This window comes from Pteropus alecto, unplaced genomic scaffold (genome assembly GCF_000325575.1).
Source record: "Pteropus alecto unplaced genomic scaffold, ASM32557v1 scaffold49, whole genome shotgun sequence".
Taxonomy (NCBI): domain Eukaryota; kingdom Metazoa; phylum Chordata; class Mammalia; order Chiroptera; family Pteropodidae; genus Pteropus; species Pteropus alecto.
In genome coordinates, this window is record NW_006443131.1 from 2,758,439 (window position 1) to 2,768,379 (window position 9,941).

Consider the following 9,941-nt stretch of genomic DNA (forward strand, 5'->3'; position numbering starts at 1 on the left):
GCTCTGACACTTGGCCAGTTCGAGGCGGGTGTAGAGGGCACGGGGCCAGTCCTTTCGGACGGCCACCGTGGCACTAAGAGCACCGAGTCAGCAGGACAGGGTGGGACTGGAGGCACTCTGGGCAGGGGACCCCTGGGCTGGAAAAGGCTGACCTGGGAGAGAGAAAAGCTAGGGTGCACCCAGCACCTTGGGAGTCCCCCCGTTCTCAAAGGACCCAGGCACCCTGGCCCACCCCCTGCCTAGGGGCTGAGGCGCCCCGGGCATCCCACCGGCAGACGAGTCGGGGAGGCAGAGAAGCATGTGTCGGGCACTCACTGCCGCCTCGGGCCCCTTTCCCTGTTTCCAGCCCCCCTTCTTACCCTGGAACCTTTGTGTGAGGTCATCTCCAGATACGTGCGTGGGCACAGGCGTGTGAACTGCACGGAGCTGGCACGGGCCCCGACTCCTCTAGACCCGCTGAGCCCCGTCTTCTCACGTGCTTGAGCCTCTGCTGATCTGATGTACTACGGGGGAAGGGGCGGGCCTGAAGCCACCAGATAAAATATCGAGGCAAACTGCTAGGTGACAAGGGAAGTCACGTTTGGGGGGAACAGCCTTGGTAGCTGTCTTGGGGGAGGAGCAAAGTATCTGGGAAGGCAGAGAGGCCTGGGGGTCATCCCAGGGACGGTGGCCCCAGGCTGTGTGCCTTGAGAGGGTGGGGAAGCCGATCTCCCTGCAGCTAGCTCCCTGTCCCTCCCCAGGGTTTCCTGGGGGCCCTCGGAGGCGCCCCGTGCAAGGCCACCCGGGAACCAGCTCGCCCGGGGTGGCCTACACTGCCCATCAGCACGAGCCTTGGCCGAGCCCACAGAAAACCCCAAGTTCCTTCCAAGTAAAGGTTGTGAGCAGCTGCCCGGGCTGCTGCGCCCCAGCCTCGCGCCCGTGCTCAGGGAGAGCGGAAGGAATCGCAGGACACACCTGCAGCCCAGGTCACTGTGGCTCCCTACCCACGTGGTCCTTCCCAGCGCTCACTTCCGCAGGCCTAGACCACATGCTGCGGTCCAGAGGTCATGCAGCCCAGGTCATACAAAAAAAGACTCGAGCTCACGTCCTGACGAAATTGCCTTCCCAGCCTGCTGTCCACACAACCTCCCGTTTAGGGCACAGGCAGCTCAGTGTTAACTGGTTTGGTCAGAGGTGGTCAGGTCCCTCCAGGTAAAAAGGAGCCGGGGCCAGGGCACTGTCCCCCATGTCGTATCTGGGCTCCCGTATGGGCCAAATGGGCTGGCACTTTGCTTTTAGTAAGTAACCTTTCTAATGTGGACATTCTTCGCCTTCTGCCTCAAAGCCACAATACTCCCCCCCAACGCCGTTGAATACCACCACGAAGGAAAGGCCCCATCTCTGCAAGGGGCACATCAAGATGTAGCAGACGTACCATTTCAAGAACCCAACAAATAAAGAGAAAAGTCCTGGCTGGATTTGAGAGAACAATTTCTTGTAATAAAGCAGAAATACAAGAATTCCATTGAAACTGGAACAGCCGACGGAATATGGTTGAACTTAAACCTTCGAGAGAAAGAAGAGGGTCACACAAAACCAATGTATGGAGAAAGCCGAGACGGGCCAGGGGCAAACATAAGGCCAAGAGCACTCGGCATGGGTCTCTTCCGACCCCTCCCGGCAGGTACCTGCCTCGACTTCCAGCCCCGTCCTCCCAAGCCACCTGCCGACCCGCGTGGCTTTCCCCTCTCGCGGGCGGAAGCCGACCCAACAGCACTCTTTGGACGTGACGCAAAGTCCAGAGGGAAGTCGGTCACCTGCCTCCAGGGTGGGAAGTGTGCACGTACCGGACACGACACACGGGTGTGGATGCACACGGCAGCAGCGGTTACCTCACGTAACCGCTTAGGTGGTCCTGTCACCAGGCCAACGTTCCTAGCTTATTAAAATGTCAACGTGGTAGAACGCACTTTTGAACTTTAGATTTTCTAAACACTTCTAAGAGGCTTTCTAAAGTGATGTGGGACAGAACCGTTTCTCAGAAACCTAGGCACTAGGGAGGACCACTGATGGGCTCTTTCTGGGACTTTTCAGAAAAGTCAGAATGTCAGAGCACGTGACAGGTGATGGGAGGCAGAGGTGGAAAGAGGGTGTCTTAGCCTCGAGGCTGACATAGTCATGTTTAAAATAAAAAGTCTGGGAGAAGGGGGGCGGGGGAAAAAACCCAAACAACAAAACCAAACCCAAGTCAGGATAAAAGGGTTTCATACAACACAGTATCAAAAAAGTAAAAGGAACACACTAAATGCACAAACTGGTGGCAAGTTAAGTCCACAGCCTATTGTGACAGGTCCTTCCGGCATCGATCAGGTTTCTTCTCATCTGTTATCTCAAGGTTATTTACAGAGGTGGTAACTTTAGCAAGAGTCTCTCTCGCAGGAGGGCAGCCAGGCCTCAGTCGTTGGTCTCGGGGTCTGTCTGTGCCATGTAGGCGTCCAGCTCGGCATCCAGGTGTCCTTTCGTTTTCGACATGTACGCATCCAACTGGTTGTCCAGCTGTTCCTTGGTCAGTACAGGGCGAGCAAGGGCACCTCTCCCTCGTCCACGGCCTCGGCCTCGGCCTCCAAAGCCCCCTCTGCCCCGACCTATCATGCCCCGACCTGGCCCAAAGGAGAACAAGAAGACAGTTACGAGTAGGGTTCATGGGTGCTACGGTAAATGCCCCTGAGAGCAGCGGGGCCTAGCTCAGAGAGGCTGAAGGGCGGGGCAAAGAGGAGAAATCTGGAAAAACAGGAAACACGATGGGGAGCAAGCAACACATGGAAAGCACACACAATGAATCCCTTATACGCTCCTTTCTAAACGCTACTTAAAATTCTTCATTCTAGCGACACAGGGAAACAGACAAAAAAATCTTAATCTTTCCTAAAACAAATTATCTAAAGTCTGAGACCCACTCTAAGTTCACGATTACTACATTACTGAGACAACCCCGTGGAGTGAGACAGGGAGGGAGGAAAAAGGGCCCAGCTGTAGGGTGTGGAACCAGTTTTCCGATGAAGCTCTACGGGAGAGCCTTCTGGAAAATCAGCTCCTCTCTCCTCAAACTCAGGAGACCTAAGGAGCTGACCCTCACGTCAGGAGACGGAGGAGTTATTGTGACACAGGAGCAATGCGGGGAGAAGGGGCAGAACATCCTGAGTCGTCCCAGCCACTTCTATCAAGGATTCGACTTACTTTATAACAGTTATGGTTATCTGAGAGATGGTTTCAATTCACTTAACAAAACACCCAGCTTTTGGAAAAGCGACTTGAGACTCCCCCACCCCTGCGCTGTCTCTCAGAAACCAAGTCGAGATAATCTAGAAACATGCTATTTCATCCTGAAACCCAAACTAGCTTGCACTTCACTCAATAAGCCAAGCAACATATAATGGGAGAAGAAAAGCCCTAGGTTATCGAGTTTCCTAGGTTATTAGCCCTTGGTAACTTCAAGGTCATAAATGATGGAACACCCACCACACACTGTAAAAGGACAAAGCAAATATTCACAGGGGCTGAGAGAACAAAATTTTTTTCCTTTGACAGGTGTTGCTGGGAGCTTTCCACTAAACTCTTAAGCCAGAAAACACCCATGGGCTTTGGCATTTTAACATCAGCAACACCATTAACCTCTTCCAATCTGGGTCATGAGGTCACAAGACAAATAGCATCAAGTCTCCGAGGGAAGATTAACTCGTGCAATACCATCTTGCTTTCTCCCTTGATCAAAAAGAGTCATCTCTGGCTTCCCAGACACACAATTTACCTTGCATTTACTTGGTTTCAGAGTCCAGACTCAGCTCTGTGTCTCACCACTCTCTCGAACTCTGCTTCGTTTTTGTACATCTCCCTCGTCTTGATTCTTAGACTCAAAGTAGGGTTTTGCGTGGTGGGGTGGGGTGTGTGGTGATGGTGGGGGCAGGGACAGGGAAAGGTCCAACTGCAAACTGACCACTTTGTCATTTGAACAATGCGATTTAAACCCACAAGAGTCTGGAAGAAGACTGCATAAAACCTGGCTCTAATACACGTGTCTGACTAGTTTTGGAAAACCCGCGACAGACTTTTGTACTGCCAGCATGTGAATTCAGAAATTAAGCCAGTTTCGAAAAACAAAACAAGACAAACAAATAAGCCTGCCTATGACTTGAAGCTGTGCAGAAAGGTGGCTCTGAGTTTTGAAGGGAAAGAAATAAGGGGAAGCTAGTCTCTGAAGTTGGTAGCTGACTAACCTCTACCACCGATTCCGCCACGACCCATAGCTCCACGCCCTAGGCCCCCTCTCCCAGGACCTCCACGACCTCGAACACCACCTCTTCTTAAGCCCATTCGGGGAGCTACGGCTCGTCCACCTCGAAGCAGGTTTTGACCTTGGAGAGGAGGCACACAATGTATATGCAGGTAAATCCAAGAGAGACAAAGTAGATTCTAACCAAAGGAAGGCGGTGAGGGTTAAATGAGCGTTAATTCAGGTAATTTTTAGTTTGTGTGGGGCAAGCTGCACACTGAGTGTGAATAGATTACGATGCTCTTTATTGAATCAATTCAACAAGTCTGACCAAAAACCCATTTTTGGAAGAAGCTGGGAGTTAAGGTAATTAGTATGTGCATACGTTTAATAAAGTATCTGTTGAATAACCAGATAGTTGCCAAATGTTATGACAGATTTAAAAGTAAATGATACAGTTCCTGCGCTCAGTATTCTCGTAGGGGCCCAGAACTACACAGGGAACAGTGTAACAGTGCCCCAAATGTCACACATGGCTAAGTGCTATGGGTCACCTTGTCTTTTTTAATGGATGCAACAATGTTTCACTGGCACCAGGAAAAGAGATGCTTGGTTAAGATACAGGCCAACGGCCTATACGTTTCTTGGGTCTGACGTGTTTCTAGAACGCAGACGTGCTTTGATCCGAGCAGCGGCAGGGTGCTTTCGAATGGAATGGAGACGACATGAATTACCTGTTGTTACGCAGGTCATGGCCTCTCCCCACTGCACATTACCAGAAAAGGAACGGTATCGATACAACACATGCAGCACTATTAAAGTATGTGATTTCAAAAACCGTTAATCATATTAATACAAATTCAGGCTTAAAGATGTTAAACAAATGTGTCCATAAGCAGCCCGAGAGAAAAGGAAAGGGTGGGACCTGACACTATTGGGTACACAGCACTGACCTCGGAGCGACATCCCGCCCCTAAGCAGGGTTCTCGTGGCGCGTCCCCCACGGAGTCCTCCTCTGGGCAAGCCTCTCTGGATTATGGGCAGGCCTCGTCCTCCGATCGCTCCCCTGGCCAGGGCCCCTATGGGCCGGCCTAACCGTGCCTGGATGTTACTCTTACCCAGGCGCTGCTTTAAGCTCTTCTGGAAGAAAAGGTGTTGGGGATTGAGATCAAAAAAGCGATCCGGTGGGAACTGGCAAGTCAAAGTGCAGAGGAAAAGCAGCACGTGAGATGTCTGTGCGGAGGCGGCTGCACCTGCTGCGGGCTGCTTCTGAGGATCCTGCACCAGAAGCAAGCCTTCGCCTCGCCACACGGTGCCCAAGCGGCATTCTGATCCAGAGCTTCTAAGAACCTTGAGGATGGTCCCATGCCACTGGCGTCACTACAAGTCACCTCGCTAGCTTAGCTACAGAAGTCACGCACTGCTACTCAAAATTAAGGCTTCAGTAAGAACATTCTAGATTTTGAATCCTGGGTCGTTTTTCAGCCGCAGGCTGACAGTACGACTTGATTCCCACCCACCCAAGGTCCACCGCTGTCTGCAAAGGCTTACTCACACACCACAAGGAGTTCACCAGACTCTGGGCACATTTAAATGAAAAGTTCGTTTCGATTCTTGTGACTTAAGAACAAGATTTGATTTCTCAGTCTAGAGGCCAGTGTGTTCCATTTTTCCTTTGAGTATCTATCTCCAGATGGTCCACTTTTTACCTTAAGATGTAAATAAACACAAGAGTCAAACCTCCTTTCCTTATGTTTCTTCAACAGCCATAATTTCACGTCTACCCTTGCGAACAGCACCGTTAGACCAGTCTAATGACCTCTTATTAAAAATAAGCATACGACTCACATGTATCTCCACAGAGAACCAGCCAAACCTGTGTTAGAATTGACAAGTGAGCTATAGTCACAAAACTCAGGGCCACGCTTGAGAACAAGGACATACCAGAAATGAAGCTTTTCAAGAAATGTTTCCTCAAAGAGGACCCATGAAGACCACATCCCTAATAATTAAATTCCTTCATAGGAAAAAGTGACTGCAGCTCTGAATACAATCAAGGCCTTAGCGAACCTGTTTTCCTAAAAAGCCATCAGTCAATACAAATGAAAATCAATTCTACGTACCCTCGGATCTCAACCATAAGTGACTACGAAAAACTTCTTTTGCAACCACATGTTGATATTAGTAGCTTTCTGGCACAAGATCATCAACTGCTTCCAGAGGGGCAGCTCTGAACACTATGCACCTAGCATGAGGTGTAAAGCGACCATAAGTAAAAGCCTGTCACATCACTCCCCAGAGCATCCAATCATGAGGTTAGGACCTCATTCTACATGTCACCAGTGTTCAGTCATCTGAGTATATTCTCCCAAGACCTGTGCTTTGATGGGAGACGGTACAGTGCTCAGACTTTCTTTTCCTTTCCCAATCCTTACCTGCCACCGACATCAGTCTCTAACACTGATAGGAAGCCTAACGACGTCCACTATACCACTCAGTTTCCACCGAAAAGCTGAGCTGTACGCTAAGGTTGGCCATTAGCCTCATGTGGCTATTCAAATGACCAAAAAAAAAAAAAAAAAAAGGGCTCCTCAATCACATCAGTGGCAACGGCGCCGGAGCACACAGATGCACAGACGCGGACGTTCCCACCGCTGCAGAGTCCCGCGGGGCAGCAGTGCTCTGGCTGCTGCTTCTCACACAGCCTGCATTACAGCTTCTTGTTGAAAGGTCCTTCGGAACAATCTGTCAGACTTATCTGTTGCAGTTTTTTTATATTTACTTTTGGAAAACGGTGGTGCCTTTTACCGCTTTTCTGCGTCAGGGACGAATGCCGTCAGTCCAAGGCTTAAGGGAGCTGAAGCAGGCGGCCTTGTTTATTTTTGGTCAGTGAGCCCAACGGTTCGGGGTGGGGGGTGGGTGTTATATTTAACTGCTGAACTTATGCACAGCCATGCAGTGCTACCAGTGACAGTCCTTACAGTTGCATGGCACCGCCCTCCAGACGCCCAGCCACAGCTTGGACATATCCTTCCACAGCCACTGTCCGGACTTGCATATAAAGTCTATGAATAACAAAGAGCAGGTTTTACTTCAGGTCTGAATAGGATCATCTCTTACTGGAAATCTGAAGGAAAACCCACTAACTCTTGAGTTAATTACTCAGTGCGACAACTTGAGATGCCGTGGAGATGGGGTCGCCTTCCTCTTTCTATATTTTAGCACTTAAAACCACTGATAAGGCCCTTCGGACTCCCTGGACTAGGGGAGAAAGAAGAGAATCATTTCCCTAATTTGTAAGTCATTTAACAGGGAATAAAAGATCTCTTTTGAAGATCATCTAAAACAAAAATCAAAATTTCTTTGTGGTAAAAGCCAGCAAATTTACTTTAAGGGCAAAGATCAGAAAGCACGAGATTAATACTCATTGATAACACAGAAAACAGGCCACACTGATGGCAAACTCCCTAAAAGAGAAAGACAACAAAAAGTTACTTATCAGTACCTGCCAAAATGGGAATTCTCTGAACTTCTCTTTCTTCCAGAGAAGTTTCAGCTTTTGCCCTGAGCCACCTCGTCATCATCCATCACGTCCTGACAGCCCTAGCGGACTGCCTGACAGAGACCGCCAGCTGCTTCTGGCGTGTGAAGACGCATTCTCTCACCTGCTTGAGTTTCAATGCTGCCTGGACAGAGGGTCTATTCTCCATCTGCTGGGCCAGTCTTCTGTTTCTGGCACTGGCTAGCTGCTGCTGTTGCTGCATCGAAGCCCGAATAGTCACTGGCATCGGCTGTTTGTTCTTCAGCATATTAGTAAAGCTTCAAGGTCGAACAAAATGGATGTTTAAATAAAAGCTTTATTACAAAACATTTATTGGCATTTTCATGGCTCGCTAGACCAGGAGCTCCAGATCCCACGAACTTTAAGTAAAGTGGTACACTTAGAGCAAGGCTGATGCGGGCTAGACTCCGCTGCTTCCACACACGTGCACGAACCGGAAACTCAGAAATGCAGCTAAGTGCGGCACATTCAATCACGAGTGATGACGAGGGCTCAGGTAACGGCTTTTAGAGAGGCGGAAGGCATGAAAAACACGCAGTGAGCAGATATGGCGACATGAGACAGAAGATGCAATTTCGAAGACAAACGAAGAAAGCCAACACCTCGGGAGATCTGAGGGTCCATTTTAAGACTATCAACAACTAGAGCACCTTCCAAGCCCATGGGAATAATGCACGCATACGAAATTTAGGAGTGCGTTCCACTTTCTTATACGTTGTTCACTTAATGACACGTGAACATGCAGAATTACAGTATCGAACCCTAAGAGGTTAGTTAGGAGAAGCACATATGCTTCAGAAAAGGCAAAAACAAATATTACGTAAACCTTTTAGTGGTCTAATATCGAGTCAATAAAATAACTGGTCAAAAGCACTCGATGAACAGAGCTCTCGTAGCTAGAAACTGCCTTTCCTTTACTTAGTCTCAAATGATTACTTTTCGGACTCTATGTGATTACTTCTGAATAAGTTAGATTAGCTCAAGCGTTCAAGAGCTTGTGAAGACCCTCTTCTATTATTCCTGCAAAGAAGCTGAATGGACGAGAAGAACACTGAACTGTAAAAGAATCCAAAACAGAAACAAACTAAAAGCAGAATGGAAAGAAAGTGAAACGGAGCAAAAGCAAGTGCCTCTTACAAGGCCCAAGAATGGCATTCGAGGGCCTTTGGACATATTCACGGCTTGCTACCTGCCTCTTACAGGCCAGACACAACACTGCTGGCCTTGGACTGGGCAGCAAGCCTACCGTAGCCAGGGCACTGTGCTACTGAGCTGCACCGTCCCTGTATCAATGTTAAAAAACGTGAAAAGGGAGGGTGCGAGGAGTCTTTTTAAAATGCACCCCACCAGACAAGCATTTCAGACAGCTTACCATAAAAATCTACTGATAAGGGGTTTTGAGACAACCGCCCAATTTGCTTTGTGTACCACATGAGATGCAACTAAGAACAGAGGTCTGTAGCCTTCTGTTGGTATTTAGTTTAAAACTGGCTTTTGTGCATTGGACCCCAGGGCCAATTTAAGTAATGTTTTCTTATGAACGAGCTGAAGTTGCTGTTGGCTGCCTCACCGCTCATTAAGAGACATCTTGGTGGTGCTTTTTAGCACAACTTTCGGCGCTGACTGTGCAGCCATCTTCAGATCCCGAGAATCTACAAAGAACAATAGGCAGAATGAGCAAATCGGAATAACGACGACCTCACTCCTACAGGGGCCCAAGGCCCACGCCTACGAGGAAGGAAAAGGCCTGTGCTCACGACTGTCTAGGAGCACAGGACTCCTTCCCGGTGCTTCAATTCCCAAGTTACCTCAAACTACTACACTTCAAGGCCACAGGGCAGAAAATACTGCTGAAGCCTCCAAAGAAGGCAGAGCCAGGCCTAGCTGGAGAAGCGCGGAGAGTCTGGCTTGTCATCTAGCGCGGTCCTTCTCAACCTTTGGCTGCAAGGAGCTTTGAAAAACATTCAGAAACCTGGGCCCAAACAGAGTCGAGCGGAGTCGCCGGGGGCCCCACGTGCAGCCCGAGTGGAGAGCCGTCCGTCTGGAGGGACGATGCGGGCACGCCGTTCCAGACCTGGCTTTCGACGGCCACGCCAAGCGGGGCCGGGGCCCCGGGGACCCGGGGCCGGG

The 9,941-nt window shown here is 49.6% G+C and overlaps 1 protein-coding gene across 7 annotated transcripts; it reads right to left on the minus strand.

Annotated features, from left to right (window-relative positions):
• Window positions 1-1,453: 1,453 nt before the first annotated feature.
• CHTOP (chromatin target of PRMT1) lies at window positions 1,454-9,777 on the minus strand. Of its 7 annotated transcripts, none has more exons than XM_006923591.3 (6): window positions 9,620-9,771; window positions 9,382-9,463; window positions 7,915-8,068; window positions 5,203-5,386; window positions 4,254-4,391; window positions 1,454-2,639 (listed from the first exon to the last, which is right to left on the minus strand). In XM_006923591.3, exons 2-6 carry the CDS (start codon window positions 9,444-9,446, stop codon window positions 2,434-2,436), a joined length of 747 nt encoding a protein of 248 aa, XP_006923653.1. In that variant the 5' UTR covers window positions 9,447-9,463; window positions 9,620-9,771; the 3' UTR covers window positions 1,454-2,433. The 7 variants fall into 7 exon arrangements, with proteins under 7 accessions (XP_006923653.1, XP_006923652.1, XP_024896588.1 ...); XM_006923590.3 differs by having other exon boundaries at window positions 5,203-5,389; XM_025040820.1 differs by lacking the exon at window positions 4,254-4,391 and having other exon boundaries at window positions 9,620-9,774.
• Window positions 9,778-9,941: the final 164 nt, after the last annotated feature.

Excerpts from the sequence above, each read along its gene's own strand:
- CHTOP (XM_006923590.3), bottom strand. The coding sequence starts at position 9,446 with ATGGCTGCACAGTCAGCGCCGAAAGTTGTGCTAAAAAGCACCACCAAG. Across the intron at positions 8,069-9,381 it reads AAGATGTCTCTTAATGAGCG|CTTTACTAATATGCTGAAGA; the intron begins GTGAGGCAGCCA and ends TCGACCTTGAAG. Across the intron at positions 4,392-5,202 it reads GGGCGGGATGTCGCTCCGAG|GTCAAAACCTGCTTCGAGGT; the intron begins GTCAGTGCTGTG and ends CTCCTCTCCAAG.